Raw genomic sequence first — 21,017 nt, 5'->3', positions numbered from 1 at the left:
GGCTCTATACCTGCATCATCCACTCTGCAAAGCAAAGAGTCTGAAAGTAATGTGTAGTCTATACGGGACAGTGTGGCGTGGGCAGCGGACAAACAAAGTGAATTCTCTATCTGTAGGGTGGAGTACTCGCCACACGTCTATCAGGCATAATTCCGATGCCAGGGAATTGAGGCCTAGGGACGGGTCAGCACAGTGTCTGGAAGGAGGCTGCTGTCTATCCATGTAAGGGGAGAAAACCATGTTAAAGTCTCCACTAAAAATAAGTGAGTCCATATAAGGGCATAATTTACCCAATAGAACCTGAAAAAAACGTCTGGAGTACTGATTGGGAGCGTACAAATTACATATTGCAAACCTCTCACCGGCTATACTAACGTTAGTGATTGTATATCTCCCCGATGGGTGTGAGTAGGAGAAGTGAATTTGTGGGGCCAATTGTTTCCTAATCAGGGTAACCACACCACGTTTCTTAGAGTTATAAGAGGCCGAGGTTAATACAGAAAATCCCAATGGTGTTAAGTTTTAAAATTTCAGGAGGCAGTAAATGAGTTTCTTGTAACATAACCACATCAATATGCAATTTACGAATATATGCCAAGAGACGTTTAAGTTTTAAGGGGGAGTTATGTTAATGCCCCCCACATTCCAGGAACAAAATTTGAGATTAGTCATAATGCAATTTTAAGCACAGAAAAAGACCAGGGACAATGCAAAGAATACATGAAAATATATAAATATGTACCCAAGGTTCATACAGCTACAGGTTATGAAACATGACATATTGCTGATAAGATAACCACTTGGAAATAGTAAAAGCTCTAGAGACTCTGCGATGCTGCTGGGATAGGGAAATGGGGTACAAAGTAATAATGAGAAAAAAAAAAAAACCAGGGCAAGGAACATGAGTCCTTGCAAGCCATCAGGTCAGAAATCAGGACTTCCCGGTGTATATATGGAATATATCAGTAAACACAAATAGGAGGAGAGCAGTGAATAAGGCTCCAGGAAGCTGCCGGTAAATCTGAGCAGTCCACCCATATGCATAAACATAGACCAGCCATCAACATAAACAATGTGGGTGGAACAATGTGCAAACATATTGTCAGGACAGTCGCCACCGCTAGCGACAATAATATAACAACAAATTATAAGGCATAAATAATTCAAGTAATTGAAACAATTACATCAATAAACAGCAAAAAATAATCACATACATAGATCAAAAAATCGGGAACAATCTATATAGAGAGATCTAAACCTCCGCGATAATAGGCAATATAAATAGGTAGAGGATAATGAAACTTATATAACCTATATGTCAGCCCTGAGGTCCATATGGGAGCAAGAATCGTCAGCAGCCGTTTCAGTCTCCTTACGAAGAAATGCAGCAGCGTCCTCTGCAGAAGAAAAGTCCACGGAGGAGCCCCCAGTAAATATACGTAGACGAGCCGGGAACAGCAGGACAAAGCGGCTGTTATCCTTAACCAGGTTAGCACACACCTGACTAAAAGCTTTGCGGGCTCTTGTGACCTCTGCTGAATAATCCTGGAATATGAAGATCTTGCGACCATCCCATGTAAGCGTGCGAGGCTTTCTGGAAGCTTGCCATATTGCCTCACGGTGGAGAAAATTCAGACAGCGAAAGATAGTCACTCGAGGGCAAACCTCCAGGTTGTCTCGCAGTGGGCAGATACGGTGAGCACGTTCTATCACAATGTCGCCACAGGAGTCCCGTATATCAAGCATATCCAACAGAGAGGTGGTGAGAAAACTAGTAAGTGCGTCACCTTTAAGTGACTCCGGGAGGCCGACTATGCGCAAATTGTTTCTCCTTGAGCGGTTTTCGAAATCATCGAGCTTGTTAAGAATTTGATAATGTTCTTTCTGTAAGGTATCATGTTGTTGCTTCGGTAGAAAACCATCATGGAAAACCTCCCCCACCTTAGTTTCATTAGATTGCACCCTCTGTGTAAGCTGCAGTATATTGTGATTAGCTTCCTGGAGAGCTTGCTTAAAAGACTCAGCTTGTTCCTGCATCAGAGGAGCCATGGTTGTTTTAATAGCTTGAACTATGTCAGCATAAGTGGCTAAAGCATGAGGAGGGGTTTCCAGGGCCTTAGAAGCAGTCTGTGAGGAAGAGGGAGAGGCAGAGGTGGCTGGGTGTGGTGACTGTGTGTGAGTTGTGGCCATCTTTGATTCACCCCTCACCTTTTCTTGCTTCTGGCGCTGCTGTTTAGGGGGCATGAGAGGTGTAAAATACTTCTCCATGCACAGCCAAAATGTTCCTTACAATAGCGGTGGCAAAGTCCCGACTTTTCAGACCCTCTGGAGGTCCGGGAGCAGTGTAAAAGCTGCAGCTATAAGGGAGCTGTTTCAGACTGCAGCCATCACTCACGGGGGCGGAGCCGGAAGTCCATTTTCCTACATCTTAGAGGGACCGCCCACTTGCTGGTATATAGCCCTGCTCCTCCTTTACCCCTTGGTCTTTCGAGTGTTTCCACTTATCGGTTCCTGGGAAACACTACACTGGGGAGGGGGAGGTTCATTCTATAGGCTGCCATGGGATATCTGAAGAAATTAAATTATCGGTGAGTATAATTAGCCAATTTCTTCTACACTCCCCCACGGCAGCCATCACAGCGGGATATACCAAAGCAGAATAGGTGGAGGGACAATAAGAAGTCAGGACTACAAGGTATATGCTGAGCTAACTTATTTAGAGCTTCTTGCAGGACATGACCTCCAAAGTTGACACCCATAATATTCAAAGTGTAGCGGCTTGAGAAAGTGTGTACTGGAGCCCAAGTGGCCGCTGCACAATCATCTTTTACTGATGCCTGAGCCTTCCTGGCCCATGAAGTTGCCACCTCGGGTAGAGTGTCGTAATTACTTCTGGTTCTTCCAACCTTCATGTCACTCTGCACAAATTGTGTGACTTACCTTGCTATTTGCTGCAGGTCAGGATTTCTGCCTGACATCACCATCATGCACTATGTCAGCTGATAGCATTCTTCCAGTGAGTGCTACTGCCTCAGCTGCCCTCAGCAGCCTATCATGGACTTGCAGCAGAGTCATATCCCCAGTGAGAACTCCCACTGGTGCCTGAGCAAAGTGTTGCTTCCTAGAGTTCAGTTCTAACCTGTGGCTCCTTTGTGCAGAAAACACTGCTATCAGGCTAATTTACCAGACTCCAGCGTTCCTGTGATAATCCGTACCTGTTCCTGACCTTGGCTTCGTTTGTGACCCTGATTTCGCCTGACCCCTGGTACTGCATCTGGTTTTGACTTCGGCTATTCCCTGTGACCTGTTTACGCCTGCTCCCTGGTACAGTCTAAGTCCGTTTGGTTCTGACCCGGCCTGTTGACTAAGCTTTAAGTCTTCTCCGCTTCATCCGGAGTTTACCAGCACCTGTATAAGGGAACCTATCCTGAGGGACGCGACCTGTGTGTCGGACGCAGCCAAGCCCATACCTTCTTGCAAGGGTCCCTGGTGAATACCGCCGACACATTAGACTCCGCGCCTCAGGCTTAGGTCTAGCCAACTCCCTAATACGGGCGCATCCATAACTACCCGAGAGTTGTGACACTTCATTCTTATATACGAAGATGATCAGTTCCCTAATACATCTCGCCATGGTCTGTTTCGTGGGTACACAACTCCTCTTTACACCTGCTGGGAGGACAAATACATGCTTACATTTCCTGAAATCTTTCACGGTAAAATCGAAATAGCTCTGACCAGATCTAATGTGTGCCATTTTTCCTATTGCTTATCTTTAGGCTGAGGAAAGAAGGATGGTAATATCATTTCTTGATTCAAATGAAAAGATGATACCACTTTAGGCAGAAAAATTTAGTTTATCTGGCAACATATTTAAGTAAGGTTCTTCTGCCCATAGGGCTTTCAGTTCACTTACACTTCTCGCTGAAGCAAATGCTACTAGGAATACAACTTTCCAAGTTAAAAATGTAAATGCAGCATCTCGTAATGGTTCAAATGGATATACCATCAGGGCATTTAAGACCAAATTCAAATCCCATGGGGCTACAAATGATCCGTTTGCCGGTTGGATCTTTTTAATGGCATGGCAAAATCTGTTAGATAACTTCTCCTCTGCCAATCTTCTGCCCAAAAAGGACACTTAGAGCCACTATCAGCCCTTTTATAGTTGAAACTGCCAATTCTTGCATATACCAGTCATGCAGAAATGGTAAAACTTGTGAGGTTTCAGCTTGTATATTATCAGAAGTGCATTCCATCTCTACAATATTTTTTCCATCATTTACAATATGCCAGTGAAGAAACTTTCTTCCTTGCATAAAGATTTTGATCGGACAGACCTTTACACTTTAACTTCCGTTCAATCTCCACACAGTCATATGAAGTTTTGCCAGATTTGGATGGAATATCGGCCCTTGATGCAGCAGATCTGGCCTGATTGGCAGAATCCATGGTTGCTGAATCACCAACTTCATTGCTGTTGCGAACCATACCCTCCTTGGCCAGTATGGAAGAATTGCCACAACTTCTACTTCACTTATCTTCAATATGCGAGCTATTAGGGGAAAATGCAGGAACACATCTTAGTTGAAACGTCTATCTCACTGAGAATATACACCTCTGATGAAACGGCCCTTCTGATTGGCCGAGAAACGCGTCAGGTGTTTTCCTTGTTTCCTGGTCACAGACACCACCTGATTGGCTGCACGCTCCCCTCCAGCTTGTTTTGCCTACACTGCTACGGCGAGCACAGAGACGGACACGCTGCGGCACCCCAGCCGCCCGAACAGGTCCACCGCTCCCCTTCCAGCGTCTCTACCTACACTGCTCTGGTGAACATAGAGACGGACACGTCGCGGCATCACAGCCGCCTGGGCTATCCATTAGAGCTGCCACGTGGACCTCCGTTCTGGCTCCGTCTGCCGCCTGCAGCCCTACGGAAATCACACAGTGGACACATGGGCATTAATTCACCTCTGCAGAGCAGCTCACTGGACCTTTTCCCCTGGTTTTTTATCTCCTAGCCACTTTCACAACAGTGGCTACAGCCATCTACCCACCAGTTTGGTTGGCTTTGTCTCCATCATACCAGCTGGGATCAGCAGCAGACACCACCATATCAGTGTGCCGGGACGCCGGCTACCTTTCTAAGGTGGTAAGATTTAACTGTCATTTGCCATTTGCACAAGACGTTTATTGCAATATTCTCCTGAGCTCTTTACAGCTGGAATTACTTTATGCATGCAAACCTTTCGTTCACTAACATTCTGATATATTTACGCTCCTCAGTTCCTGTGTGGAATGTATGAGATGCTTTGCTACTAACCTTATGTTTGCACAAAATTCTTGGTGCATGCTACCATTTTGCTATAACAAGATATTTTCTCTATAGGAGATCTCAGGTGGTTTTATTATCCAGGAATCATGTATTTTGACTGTTATATAAGTTTCTAAATGTCAGCTTTTTAATATTATGTTATGTCTAATTGAACATTAAATTCATTTACCTCTGTCCAGCGCTCTCCATATTTTCTTTTTTGTTCACTGAGAATATGTCCACACCACTTGTTCTGGGTAGCCAATATCTGGAAAAGCAGCATTTTATATTCAAGTGTGTTGCCATCAGATCTATTTCTGGACTACCAAATTTGTCCACAATGTGCTGAAATACTTATACATTTAGTTCCCATTCTCCCAGAATCTCTTGCTGAGGAAATCTGCTACTATATTTTGTTCCCCGGGTACATGAACTGCTGACAAAGACTTTAGATATTTTCCTGTCCATGTCATGATTCTTGCTTTCTCTTAAAAAAACATGGCTCCCGATACCACCATGTCGATTTAGGTGTGCCACCACTGCTATATTGTTCGGGAAAATTCTGAGATGTGTGCCCTCTACTTGATCTTGAAAGCTGTATACTCTGGTTTCTCCAGGCTTGAAGACCTTGAAACTGGGGTTGTGAAAGCAAAGTAGTTCTGTTTTCTAATTCCACCAGGACAGAGAAGTTTTTGCTGCTTGTCCCAATTTCACGACACATCTTAGTGGAAGCTACTTTCTGTTGTACTCTAGCATATTCCATTGAAGATACCCCATTCTCCAATGTGCCCAAGGAAGTACTCCTATTATAGAAGACATCACCCCGAGAAGATTAAGTCCTGATCTCAATGGAATTCTGTCACTTCTCTTTAGAGACGTGGCCAAATTGAATTTTCTTGCATCTTTCCTCTGACACGGCAATTTTACATTGCAGCATGTCTATTTGTACTCCTAGGAACGGTATCTGCTGCATTAGAATCAACTGGCTCTTTTTTCAATTCACGATTCAGCCATGGAACTGTAAAAATTGTACCATGTGGTCCACACTTGTTTTATACCATGTCTTCTGGACTTGCCGGAAATCAAAATATTTTCAAGATACGGAAAAATTTCTACATCCTGTTTTCTTAGACAAGCCATCAAGGTTATGAGAACTTTCGTAAATGTTCTTGGAGACGTTGCTAGACCTAATGGAAGGCAGGTAAACTAGAAGCATCTGTCTTGGATACAAAATCTGAGATATTTGACATTTCTGACTGGTATATGGTAGTATGTATCTTTTAGATCGAAGAAAAATCTTTTTTTCTTAAACCTGTAAGGGTTGAATTTAACGTTTCCATATGAAACAGTTTTACTTTCACAAAGCTGTTTAACTCTGAGGTCTTGGATTTCCTGAAACCTCCTGTCATCATCTTTACCAGAAACAAACGGGAGTAGAATCCTTTTTTGGATTTCTACCCAAGGTACTAGTTCCACAGCCTGTGACTATTCATTGTTTCAAGCTTTGTTCCCATGCTCTGACTTGCAAAGTTAGACATCTGTTCCTTCTTGAGACCTCTACAAATTCTAAATAGTATCCCTGAGACACCACATTCAACACCCATCTGTCCGGGACAGAATATTTCCATCAGTCGGCGAATTTTAAAAGTCTAGCTCCCACTACTGTAGGAGAAAAGTCGCAGTCATTGTCTTGTATTGGTTCTTCTATATGATTGGCGAAAGGACTGTCTCGTTACACCAGAGTACTTTCTATTATACGGTCTACCAAGTCGATAGCTTCTAGCTTCTCTGAATTGCTATTTAGGAAGTGTAAATCTATCCTGCGACAATCTCATTGACTTCCTGTATGTTAACCTCTGTATCATTGCATCCAGCTTGGCCCCGAACAATAAAGAACCTTCAAAAGGCAATGTCACTAGCCTATTTTTGGAATGAGCATCTGCCGCCCAAGCTCGTAGCCACAAAGCCTTTCCTCGCTGTCACACCCACAGCCATAGATGCTTCACACAAATATTCTATTACCTTCTACATCATCTCCAGATTCCTTAATAAGTAATGTTTAGAAATCTTCTCTTCTAAATCTGTATGCATCAGCGAACACAATCGTATGGTTCTAGACACAGCAGCAATGGCTACATCAGATCTTAATGAAACGTCAGATGAGACATGCAACCTCGGAAAAGCATTTTCCTTTCTTTTATCCAGTGTCTCCAAATGAAGCACCGTATTCTAAAATAAAATAGTAGTTCTAGATGTCAAGTCAGCCACTGCTGCATCCACTTTAGGTACTGTACACCAACTAAGAAACTGTTCATCCTTAATAGGATACATGCACTCAATACAGGTAAGATTCCCCTTTATCATGTCTTTCATTACTTTATGTACAGGAAAACACCAGCCTTTCTTTGATAGATCTTTAAATAAATTGTCTTGTTCATCCAATTGTTCAATAGTTTCTTTATAATTCATAGACTTATAAACGTTCTTTAACTTACTTTCTACAAGATCAATATTGAATATCCTGGCATCTTCTCATAATTCGCATGATTTTTCACTAGATACATTCCAAGTATCTTCTAAATCCATAACTGATGATTCTGCCGCACAATCATTATCCAAACTTGGCTGGGATCTAAACCTTTAAGACCTCTGCATTTCCATAAACTCTTCTTTAGATACAAAGGATTTCTTCATCCATTCCTTTAATTCCTGCAGTTGATTAGACTTGCTAGGCACAGGTACCCATCTAAAAAGGTCTTACCTCGGCTGTGCATTTTCTGGCTTATACAGGGAAGGCTCTTTCTCCATCCTTGAAATAATGTCACATGACTGGCACAGTACACAACAATAAAGGAGGGCTAAAGGCAGCTCCTACTTTCCAGGTGCGCACAGCCATCTTAATAACCCTCCGACCTCAGCCGGGTCTTGTGCATGCGCTGACCGGCAGGCATTGCACTCTGGGCCGGCCACGTGACCCGCACGGCACTCTGGGCTGGCCACGTCTTACATCCCTGCCGGGCAATGCCCCAGCTACCTGAATAGTCATCTGAAAACAGCGCTGGTTTGTTGAGCAGGATTCCGAGACCACACTCCCTCAAGTTGCCATGCACCAAGCTTCCCCCTCTCCGCCACAGAAATGCGTTTCCAAGGAAGCGCATCGCTGGGCAAATTATAGAGGCAAATCCTGCATTTAGAACAAAAACTTCTCTGCTCTACTCTAAACTAGGAGACAGGAGAAAAGACAAAGGGGAAGAAGAGGAGCAGGGCTATATACCAGCAAGTCGGTAGTCCCCAGAAAACTTCCTAAGCCATAGGAAAGGGATGTTATCCCACTGTGATGGCTGCCATGGTGGAGCGTAGTAGAAAAATAAAAATTAAGAAAAAAAAATAAAAAAAACCATGAGAGACCCCCACACTTCTTAACCAGCCCTAGCACTTCTAGTCTACTATTGGTTACCATGAAAATCAGGAGATAAATATAAGTGGGGGTACTGCTTAATTTTAGCTAACCAGCACTAGACTTTCACAGTCTGCACTGGTGGGACCACAGAGGGGAGACACGTAGTGTGGGGCGTCCCCACACCATGGTTTTAAACAGCCCAGGCCATATGGCATCACAGCTGGTTCCCAAGGAGGTGGACCTTCCTTTTTGGCAAGCTCCTGCTGTCCAGCCCTTTATTTAAACTTTTGCTATAAGTCAAACAATGATGAATGTATAGAGAGAGAAGATGTGGCAAATTACTTCTAGAAAATGAATATCAGGCATATCTGATAAAAAAAAATAAAAAATATTATATATTATATATATGATTGTTTAGTTGGTCAGACATCATTCAATTGGCTGATCTGATAAAGTTATGGCCAGCTTTACGAAAATCTTCTGATTAACATAGAAACATAACTAAAGTATTTACTTACGTTGCTATTGTGATAAGAATCATGTAGATACTTCTAAAGACGACATACATGGTGTAACAAACCCAAATGTTTCCGATAATGTCCATGATGTATATAGAAACAGCAATCCCCAGAGAGAACAGAGCCAGTAGCAACTCCCCCCAGGTGGACCATGACATTTTGATGAAACCAACACAGAAGACTGCAACCGCACCTAAACAGAACACCACACAGTGCACAGCGATTATTAATAGTCACAGAACAAAATGTATTCACACTAAGTAGGAACTTATTTATCACATCAACCATTTATATTTTGAGTGTCAATTATTGTGCAGGTAAATACTTACCGTACAGATTCTAGATGTTAGCAACACTAGCGGTTAAGAATGAGAACAGGCTCTCCGTGAGCAAACTACTGGAAGTACTGCAGGGCAACCAAGATGGTAGCCGCAGCTTAATCTATTTTAAAAATACTTATTTTTAGAATATTTATTTTTAAAATAATAATACCAACCATGGGGATTCCGGTATTTAAGAATGTCAGTGCTCAGAATGCCAGCGCTGGAATCCTGACACCTTTCAGAATCCCAGCGCCGGCATCCCGACTGCTAGTAGTGGCGTTAGGGGGATGGTAAGAGTTAGGCACTAGGGGCATGGTTAGGTTTGGCGTGCGGGGTGGGGGGAAGCACCAGTAACGGAGGGCTGGGATACCGACAAATAGATGTCTGTATGCTGGCATCGGGATTTTGGCCACCAGGATCCCAAAAGCCGGCATCTCGTACCCAACCCTTTTAAAAAAATGTGTTAATCTTTTAAATAAATTAAATATGTGCCAACGCAGATGCTAATATCTAAGGGTGTTATTGAAGTGCAGCGAAGGAGTGGAAAACTGGAAGCTGTTCCAAGTGCGCCTCTGGGGTTCCGATGGACAGAGGAGAAAAGTGCGCACACACACATACACACACACACGGGGCAGCAACAAAGGGACAGAAATACATAAATAAAAGAAAGGGGACAGGGAAACAGAAATGTGGAGAGAGACAAATATACAAAAGGCAAGGCAATAACTAGGAGTGTGCGAGCGATGCAATGCCTAGAGGGTGGCACTGCCACTGCCCTATGGCACCAGCATTTTGCTAGCAGGGTTCCTGGAATGGGTGCAAGGTGTCTGGAGCTGCACCTTGCAGAGCATCCAATGAACGCTGCGGTTACTTTTTTTCCTGGTCCCAGCAGACCCGCCACCTTGATGCGATATAACATCATGTTCGGGGGGTTGGGCCTGCACAGGACAGAAAAACCCCTGCTACAGCACTGCAAAGGAGAGAGATGTGCACACACACACACAAAGAAGATGGAGAGAGATGTGCATACATACACACAGAAGATGGAGAGAGATGTGCATACATACACACAGAAGATGGAGAGAGATGTGCATACATACACACAGAAGATGGAGAGAGATGTGCATACATACACACAGAAGATGGAGAGAGATGTGCATACATACACACAGAAGATGGAGAGAGATGTGCATACATACACACACACACAAAGAAGATGGGGAGAAGGGCAGAGGCGCGCATGGGGACAAGAGACATTCTGATTTGTGGTTTTATATAGATAATGGAATGTAAAAAATATTTTATAGAATGTGACAAAAATACAACAGCTGCTCCAACTGACTACTGTACAATACAGAGACCATTCTAGTGATCTTTATAAAAGGAATGTGGTCATAATACAGTCGGAATGCCGACGCTTAGAATACCCTATAAAATACAGAATGCATTCTCATGACTACTACATAAAACACAATGGACATTAATGTATTCTAGTCAATGACAACTCTGTTCTGCTAATAGTAACCTAGCATGGTACTGGAACTTACACATGCCAGTATGTAGAACAGTTCCCAAAACCACATACATGCCTTTGTGGCTTCCTTCCTAGCTTCTTAGATCAAAAGTATTTCTCCCTAACAGACTAACCCAGAGGTTCCTAAATGCGGTTCTCATGGCACCCCAACAGTTCAGGATAACCATGATTGAGCACAGGTGTTTAAATCAAATTGACTGTAGTACTAATTAAATCACCTGTGCTCAACCATGGATATCTTTAAAACCTGAACCGTTAGGACGCCTTGAAGAGAGTTTGGGAACCTCTGGACCAGTGGTTCTCAAACTCGGTCCTCAGTACCCCACAGAGGTCACGTTTTGCATGTCACCCAGCAGGTGCACAGGTGTACTCATTGCTCACTGACACATTTTAAAAGATCCACAGGTGGAGATAATTATTTCACTTGTAATTCTGTGAGGAGACCTGGAAAACATGCACTGTTTGGGGTTCTGAGGATAGAGTTTGAGAACATGTGCTCTCGACTAACCCTAAACCCTCGCAAGCCCAGTTTTTTTACTTTCATTTAATATTGTGTTTTGAATTATGGACAAGTTACAGATGAGTCTCTCTCACGAATGTGTCTTAGTCGCAAAAAAAAGCTTCGATAGACTGCTGATTAATTTCATATGCAACATTTGTATATCTGTGGGTGACAGTCTGAATCTGTATATGAAGTGCTACGATGCAGCGGCTGCAACTTTTTTTCATGCCAAGTTCCGTTGTGCTTCATCCACGGCTTTGTACGTTTTGTAAACAAATTTCTGTGTGGTGAAAATCGCACCCCAGCGTCTCTCGTATACTTTAAGTGGTATTTTGCTGCATGTGCGATGCGACTACAACTCACAATTTAAAGAAAAAGATGCTACTCTACACCGCTTGGCGTGGACCAGCGCACCTAGCGTCTCGCGCCGTAATGCATATTGGGGCTTGGTTTATTAGGACTCATCTGTATACATGGGCCTCATTTAGAATAAATCCAGCTAGAACCATGACTCGCAACATCACACTTTCAAAAACAAAGCTGCCCAGTATACATGTGCTAATTCCGAAAGCAGGCAGTATTTTCCCTGCAATTGTGATCCCCATCTATTACTACAGATGTGTCCACATACATCTATCCTCCATGAGCTACAAGTCGCACTACACAACGCGGGAGCTCAGTGCGCTTCGGTAGCGCCGAGCGTCTTTCGTGCGACTTAATGAGTCTTATTCACACAGTGCGAATAGTTAGCACAGGCAGCTTCTGTTGATTAATATGATATGCAACATGCCTATGCGACTGCGGGTGTATCTGCATATGAAATTATACATTGCAGTGTCAGCGGCTGTAACACTAACGTAGCGTTTCGTATGCAGATACAGACGCACAGAGAACTTGTGCTAGCTATTCGCATCACTGCGTGAATAAGACGCATTTGAAGGTAAAAAGTTGCACAAAAAGACGATCGGCGGTACAGAGTCACACCGCGGCATTGCACGATTAGAAGGGCTGTTTAACGCGCAAGGAGGCTAGATGTCTGAGGACACATCTGTACATGGTCTGTCCAAGCACAAATATGCACTCGTTCCCAACTATAAATAAGGCCTTACGCATGTTAATTTCACTTGTACAACTAACAAAAGGGGTGCGACCAACATTCTTTGAGTCAACATAAAAAAGCTGTTGAGTCATACAAAATATTTGCAAAGAAAACTGATATGAACTATAAAAGGAAAAATAGGTCTACATGTCTGACCTAACAACAAAGTTACCTAGAAGTGTACAAACCGCTTCCACGCTGCCATTGTGGATATTGGAATAGGAAGATGGTGCAACTTTTTCCCATAGACCCTGAGAGTAATTGATCACTTGGAAGTATCCGCACGTTGATAAGGCCCACCACATGGACCAGCAGAGGAGTGTGCGGGAAGAGTAGCAGTGCAGGAAATCCTTCCATAGTATTCTTAGCACATTCTTTAAATTAACCCTCTTCTTATCAGTACACTATGAAATAAGAAGACAGTTAGAATTCAAAACAATAATCAGAGTTTATACTTACAACAAGTGTTGGCACCACATTAGCACGTTAGTCAATTAAAGTGTTCCCATCACCTTCTCACAGCGAGGCAGCTATTGTGGCCTGAGCAGTTTACCAGAAATTAGTAAACTCATAGTTTCTCATGCCGCAGTGACACTACAAGCTTAGAAATAATTGATTCAGCAAACAAAGGGTGCCTCCACTTTGCGCAGCAGGCACATACAGTTCACTTTAAATTTTAAATGAAACTACAAAAAGATCTAAAGACTGTTTCTATGTTGTCATCTATTGTTGTGGTTTCCTTTTATAAATAAAGAAAGGAAAAAAAAAAGGATCTAAAGACTGAGCTGCAAATAGAAGGTTCCCTGGAAACAAATCGGATTTAGAACATTCCATAACTTACTTTTTACACCGATCACATTGACAACACGGCCAGCTGCGTGCAGATTGGTTTCTCAAACAAAAGTTAGGCAACACATTTAATTTACAAAATAAGTCCTTGGTGCTGTCTGTATATTAATAATGTGACATGACATGTTTGGTTCTCACATACTTCTTGTATAACGAGGTGTTTAAACTAATAGCACCCAAGGCACACTTTTTATTAAAGTGGTTATAGGAAATAACTATTGGTACCTTTTGTTACGGTTCATTCTTATTAATCCAATATCATGAATACAAGGGGTGTGGGTAAAGCGATTTTTTATAAAGTCAGTATGTCGACGTTCATTATGTCAACAGTTAGGATGTCAAATTGATTAAAATGTTGACATCTGGAAATGTCCACAGACAAAATGTCCACATTACAGTTGACTGAGAAACTGCTTGTCTGCATTATGATCATATCAACAGTTGCGTCATGCAGAATGTCAAAATGATTAACATGTCAACATAATCACGTCAACATTCTCATATCGACACTATGAATGCTAATAAGGTCACCTTCAACATAACATACCGAACCCATCCATATCAGTGGTACAAATAAATCATGTACTTTTACTGGGGTACCTGAGAAATTCTATTCTACAAAACCAGTTACACTACCTTTGCCTTGGTAGCCAAAAATATATAAAAACATCCATAAAAGTAAAGTGCGCTTATTATTTCAAAAATCTATTTATACTACCACCCTCCAATTACTCAGGATGCATGGCAATGTTATCATGATGTGATCAGTTGGCATATGTAATCATATGCCAACTGATCTGCACTCTGAGCTCCAGACCCCTAAGGAGTTCTGACCGTGCTGGCACTGGAGAGACAGCTTTGCCCAGCAGCCACTCACGTTCTACTGTAATCATTTTAATTAATTCAACTTTATAGTAAATCACTAAACAAAATCCCCTTTCACTCTGGCGATAGACCTTTATAAGCTTGGAGTGAATATGTTCATACATTCATACTAATCAGTTACCTGTTTCTTAGCATTGTCTGCATCACCATTGAGGGGAATTTGTGCTTCAATCTCTTCCGTTGTAGCCGCACACGCCAAGTCACCATTTTTCATAATGTGTCTTTTACTGCGGTCTGCTTTGTTGCAATTTAGGGTTTGGTGGAAGAAAAGACTTTTCATGGGCATAGGTAAAAACCATGCCGCAGCAAAAGCAACAGAAACGGTAATTAAGGAAATGACGTTCAAACTAAACAAAGACCAGTTGGCCACGGAAACCAGGACCTGGCCTGTAACAGAACCAACAGTGAAGCCCGTTAATGTGGCAATACGACAATAGCTAGTCACTTTCTGGTACACTCCAGGCTCTACCATACTGTAAATGTAAGAGTAGTAAGCTATCTCTGTTGCTGTTGACATGCCATAAAAAAACTCAAGAAACTGGATAGCCAGAGTTCCTTGGGCGTAGAGAAGCATAAACCAAGTAATGATCAGGCTCAGTCCCTGCAGAACTATTACAGGCTTATATCGCAGGTAGTCCGTAGCAAGAAATACAGGGAACAACAAAATCAAGTAAGAATATGTCCAAACAGGATAGATTTCATTAATAACCTAGAAATGAGGGGAAAAAAAAAATTAAATTACAAATTTAGAAATAAAATTCTTCACAGACTACTGCTGCGTACACACGGTACGATGGCAACGATCAGACGATCGTTGTCTGATCGCCCCGCATGTGTTGGATGTTCATCCAACAGATGCAGTAACCCCTTAACGACTATAGCGACCCGTGAACTACGGTAGCGGGTCCCTATAGTAAGCAAGCTAACCTGGTCGATATCGACCAGGTCTGCCTGCTTGCACAGACTACGATAGTTGGTCGATAACGGCCATATGTGACCGCGCATCGACCATCGTATGGTCATTTGCAGGGGCCAGAAACTGTCAGATTTTAACGATAGGATCGCTATCGTTAAAATCTGACAGATTATCATACAGTGTGTACGCAGCATAACTATTACAGTAACAAATGTAGAGACACGTGTCTGATATTATTATGTACATTAGCTACAGATTTTCTGTTTGATAGTCGCAATTCATTATATTTTGCTTCTGAAAATCTTTTCTGTAAGCTGAAGAAATGGAACGATTTTTGTTACAGACTTTAAGTACCTGTCTTCTGCCATTGTAAAATGTTGGAAAGCATACACAACTATCCCGTTTAAGATAACATATCAAACTATGCCTCTATGATAATGTGTAAATGACACAGGACTTGATTCAGAGTAGTATGCTATAGCAATATTTACAAAGTTAAGCGATAAAGGCAATCTGCGCATATATCCAAGTCGCACAGCATGCGTGCCAAGGTACATTAGCGTAGTCGCTCGCTGCAACTTTTTACTCGCAGTGTGACTGACAGTCAGTGAGCGTTTCAGGAAGGTGACGGGGAGTGGTAACAAAGAACGCAGGTGTGACGTGACCTTCTCGAGGGCATGTCTCACCCTGCGACACTGTACGCAAGTAATACGGCTCCGGCGTCGCAGTTCCTGTGGCCATTCTGAGTAGTCACTGCGTTACTTAGAACTGCGATAGTTATATTGGACCGATGCTGTGTCTTTGTACGCAGATGCTTGGATTTGCATCTGCAAGAGGGCATCTTAATTAATAAGTGCTGTGACACTTATTCACATATTCTCGCATAGCAGCTGCATACAAAGATGCAGCAGCGGCAGTTAACATACAACTCTGAACCAGGCCCGTAATCCCTAGAACTATATATGCAGTGTTCCCTCCAGAATTTTTTTCCAGCCGGGTGGCATCAAGAAGTATACGGGTGGGGGCCTTCGCAATTATGCGCACGCCGGGAAAAGGAGTATATCCCTTACCATTCCAGCCCAACAGGTCTCAGGCTGCTCCCCCACTGGCTCTCAGTCGAAGGTGCCCATTATGCAGTGTCCCCTGTAGTTTTCCCCTTTATGCATTGCCCCTTGTAGTTTCGCTTTGCCCTTATGCAGTGCCACCAGGTTGCAGTAATGCCCCTATGCAGTGCCTCCAGGCTGGTCCCTTATTGCAGTGCCCCCAGGCTGGCCCCTTATGCAGTTCCCCCAGGCTTAAATAGTGCCCCTCATGCAGTGCCAACAGACTGGCCCCTTATGCAGTGCCCCCAGGCTTAAATAGTGTCCCTTATGCAGTGCCCCCAGACTGGTCCCAGCCCCAGCCCAGAACTTACCTTAACATGCTCGTGCTCCCACTCCCGCTGCCTCGCTCTGACTGGATCCAATAGATGCAGCAGGTGCGCAGGGAAGGCTCCTTATGTCGCAGGTGACGTCATGACGTCACCCGAGCAGTGCTTCACTGGGAATGCTTGCCTCTGAAGCGATCGGAGGCTTCTTTAGCCTCCGGTCGCTTCAGAGGCCAGCGTTCCACAGCAGGGGTCGGCGAGGGTGACCTGGAATGCGGCGGTGGAAAGTGCCGGGTGGTAGGCTGTTTCTGCCGGGCGATGCGCCCGCAGAAAACAGCCTGGGGAGAACACTGATATGATACAAGTACACAGTGGCGTAACTTCATCCCAGGTGCCCGGAGGCAAGATAAATGTTGGTGCCCCCTAATTAAAATGTACCACCCCACCAGCACCTATGCCAGCCCCAGCTGCCCCCGCCCCCTATGCAGTTCCTTTTATACAATGCCCCCAGTAATGGTCCCCCTATGCAGTGCTTCCAGTAGTGGTCCCCTATGCAGTACCTCCAGTAGTGGTCCCCCTATGCAGTGCCCCCAGTAGTGGTCCCCCTATGCAGTGCCCCCAGTAGTAAGGCCCCTGTTGTGCCCCCATATGATTACCCCAATAGTAATGCTGCTGTAGTGCCCCCATATGATGCCCCAGTAGTAAGGCCCCTGTAGTGCCCCCATATGATGCCCCCAGTAGTAATGCCTCCTGTAGTAAGCCCCCTGTAGTAAACCCGCCCCGCATCCACAAAAAAAAAATACTTACCTCGCTCCAGTGCCTGCTGCCGTCCGTCCCCGATGCCTTCTCCTCGGAACTATGGGACTGACGTCACTCCCATAGTGCACTGCGGGCCCGGAAGCCGGAGCTCATGAGTGAGCTCTGTCCTCCGGCTACCGCCGGGGGGAGAGGAGGGCGACAATGGAGCCAGGTGCCCCCTTCAGGGCTGGCGCCCGGCGGAAAATGACTCCATTGTCTCCGGGATTTCCACCACTGCAAGTACGTAAGGTATTGTACATACTTATTATTATTATCATCATCATTATTTATATGGCGCCACAAGTGTTCCGCAGCGCCTTACAAAGTACATAAACAAAACTGTAGACAAGTGACTTACAGAATACAATACAATACAGGACATGGATAGTATATATTGCTACATTAGGGACCATATCACCCAGATACGCAACAGAGCATAAGCATCCAAGTGTTAGGTGCCCTAGTGGTGAGTAAGAAGTAAATTACACTATAGTAAGGAGAAGCACAAGAGGGTAGATGGCCCTGCTCGTGAGAGCTTACATTCTAAAAAGGTGGGGGAAGACAAATTGGGTTGACACAGATGGGGTAGATGGGGACGAAGGAGCATGAAGCAAGGAGTTTGAATGATAGCTGGAAGGCTTTGATGAAGTAGTGGGTCTTGAGAGCCCATTTGAAGGATCGCAAACAAGTGGAGAGACTGATGGGGAGTGGGAGAGAGTTCCAGAGGTGGGGAGCAGTGCGGGCAAAATCTTGGAGGCGGGAATGGGAGGAAGTAATCAGCTGGCATGAAAGGCGGCGTGCATTAGTTGAACAAAGAGGGCGTAGAGGAACGTGAAGGGAGATGAGATCAGAGATGTATATGGGAGAAGATTGGGTGAGGGCTTTGTGAGCGAGCGTGAGAACCTTAAATTGGGTTCTAAAAGGGAAGGGGAGCCAGTGGAGGGTTTATAGGAGAGGGGAGGCAGTTGTCGAACGTTTGGAGAGGAAGATAAGCCGTGCAGCAGCATTAAGGATAGACTGGAGAGGAGAGAGATGGGATTTGGGGAGGCCAGATAGGAGTAGGTTACAATAGTCCAATCTGGAGATGACCAGTGAGTGTATGAGTGTTTTAGTAGCATCCTCGGTGAGATAGGGTCTGATCTTAGAAATATTTTTGAGACGGAAACGACAGGACTGTGAAAGGTTCTGGATATGTGGTTTGAAGGAGAGGGATGAGTCCAGGATAACTCCAAGACAGCGCACCTTGGGACTAGATGAGATAGTTATTCCATCAATTGATAAAGAAATAGTGGGAAGGGAGGTGATGTAGGAGGGTGGGAAGACGATCAGCTCTGTCTTAGACATATTAAGTTTAAGAAATCGCTGTGACATCCAATTGTTTTAATCAGCTTCTTTTGATAACAAAGTGCAATGGAAAATGCTAGTGCTATATAAAAAAAAAAAAGTATTAATGAACATTATACCCCAAATTCAATAATATGGTTTCAGTAGTCTGCAGATTAGCACTGTAACGGGTTGGCTGGGACAGGAGGCTCAATGGCGGCTTGGGATGCCTGAGGCTGTACTCTGCATGAACACAACTGGTGGTGTGAATATAGGCAGTGGAAAGTTCCCTGCCCTTAATTTTTAATGAAAATATCCCGGCTATGTACTACTTGGAACTCGCAGGGACAGCGGTTGTGGTATCCGCTGTCCCCACGAGTTATATCCCTGGCATTTTGGAGAAGTCTTTCACAGAAGTGAAAGATGGTGTAAACTACCGAGCTAAACTCTGAAATGCTTCACTGTTTGGAGTTTAGCACATAGGGGGCAGATCGTAGTCCCCATTGATAATAATGAGGACTGCGATCTGAAGTGCTAATTAGCACTTTGCCATAGATTTCTGTTTTATCTCCTGCATTGTGATATTAGTACATAGGATCGATACATAAAATTATGCAGAAACTGCAGCTTCCGCAAAATTTTATGTAAAAAATGGCTTGATACATAGGCCTAAGTGATGATGAATAGACCCCTAAAGGTGAGTAGACATGAATTGTTACTTACCAAAACTATATATTGCATCGAACTGATGCAATGTATAGTACTAACAATTCTATGTTCTCATTCTTTATGAATAGACCCCAGTGTGCTTCACCAACAGGGAACAGTCACGTGCAGCAGATATTAGTATTACCCAGTACAGGTCACATTTTCCAGTTATCACAGAGCAGTCACATGACGCCTGCAGTCAGCATGGCACACACAGCAGCTCTATGGCTCTCACTTATAGCACTGTGCATGGGACATGCTATTACTTATCACTGCAGCAGTACGTTGTGCCCACCTGTGTCTCGGTGAGGTTCTTGTCCGGGCCCATCAGGTACGGGGTGAGGAAGGGCTCGGAGGGCCGGAGGTTGGTGAAGAAGCCGTTAGCGCACAGGATGCAGGTGGGCAGCAGCCAGCTTCCCCGGGGCTTCAGTCTGGCTCTCCTGCCGGTCACCCCCTCTGACAGCTCCATGGCAGCGATCTGGGCCCCTGGCTGTGTGTCAGAGCGGCACTCTGTAGCCGGTGCTAGGGACGCCGGGGCACAGCGCTGCACGGAGCGCGAACAGGACACCGCGTCCAAGGAAGGTCACACGCCAGTGCCACCACCTCATGTCTGATGTTCTGAGAGACAGGGGCTGGCAGGCCGGTGCCGTGACGTACCCGGGGGCGGGGAGTGGGAGTTTCACAAACAAGAGCAGCCATTGCCCGGCGCTTTGTCACATGGATGTTACTCCCACCCTGTCTGGGGCAGACAAGGAGGAGTCCACGGGTTGGGTATCGGTGAAAGCCGGACCGGACCAGATTCCGGAACGTCGGCCCCGTCCGGGGTGTGTGACTGGCTGTCACTGGAGGGAGAGATTACAGCCGGCTGCTGCTGCTGCTCCCTAATAGGGGATACAGTATTCAATATAATTAATAATGAATGTTAATGATGGGAGGTTGAAGCTTGTAATCCTAAACTGAGTGATTAGGAATGGCAACCAATTTTTTACAAAAACAAAAAAAATACACTCCGTATATTGTGCACAATGATCCACAATGAACTTTTGACTATTTTAATCATCAATTCTTCTAGCCGGAATGTGGCACAGACCACCTTATCTAGCCATTCCCAGGAAGAGGAGTAGCGTCAAACCATAGTGCTTGGAGAAAGTGCATGTCATAGCGTCCCCTGTACTGAACTGTGCCAGTGGGGTATGGCCTGCTTGTAGGGTCAGGACCGAAACTAGGATATCTGTCACCCGATGCAAGGCAGCAGTTTTGCACCCCCTCCCTTCTTGTACCTGGAGTTTGTCCTTACTCCTCCATAAGGCAGTGCACTACTCAGACGTCCCTGATAAAGGGGCCTATTCATCATTACTAAACTTTCCCTGGAGGTAATTAGGTTTAGAACTCGCATCAAAAGTTTTTTTTTTCTAATCTTTATTGTGTTCTGCTGGGAGAACACAGTGTCCGACCAGCCTCCGGAGCCAGAGGACGCAC

General features: G+C 44.4%; 1 protein-coding gene across 1 annotated transcript in view; it reads right to left on the bottom strand.

Moving 5' to 3' along the window:
* The window catches only part of SLC19A2 (solute carrier family 19 member 2), a 30,430-nt gene extending 10,237 nt beyond the window's left edge, over positions 1-20,193 (bottom strand). Inside the window, exons 1-4 of the mRNA XM_088444949.1 lie at positions 19,834-20,193; positions 14,549-15,136; positions 12,866-13,097; positions 9,236-9,428 (exon numbers count right to left, since the gene is read on the bottom strand). Coding sequence (XP_088301075.1) covers positions 9,236-9,428; positions 12,866-13,097; positions 14,549-15,136; positions 19,834-20,007 — 1,187 coding nt within the window. The 5' untranslated portion in view covers positions 20,008-20,193. The remainder of the gene's footprint in view (positions 1-9,235; positions 9,429-12,865; positions 13,098-14,548; positions 15,137-19,833) is intronic.
* Positions 20,194-21,017: the final 824 nt, after the last annotated feature.

The sequence above is a fragment of the Taudactylus pleione genome, unplaced genomic scaffold (genome assembly GCF_031769625.1).
Source record: "Taudactylus pleione unplaced genomic scaffold, aTauple2 ptg000374l, whole genome shotgun sequence".
Classification (NCBI taxonomy): domain Eukaryota; kingdom Metazoa; phylum Chordata; class Amphibia; order Anura; family Myobatrachidae; genus Taudactylus; species Taudactylus pleione.
This window is presented reverse-complemented; position numbering and strand designations above follow the sequence as displayed.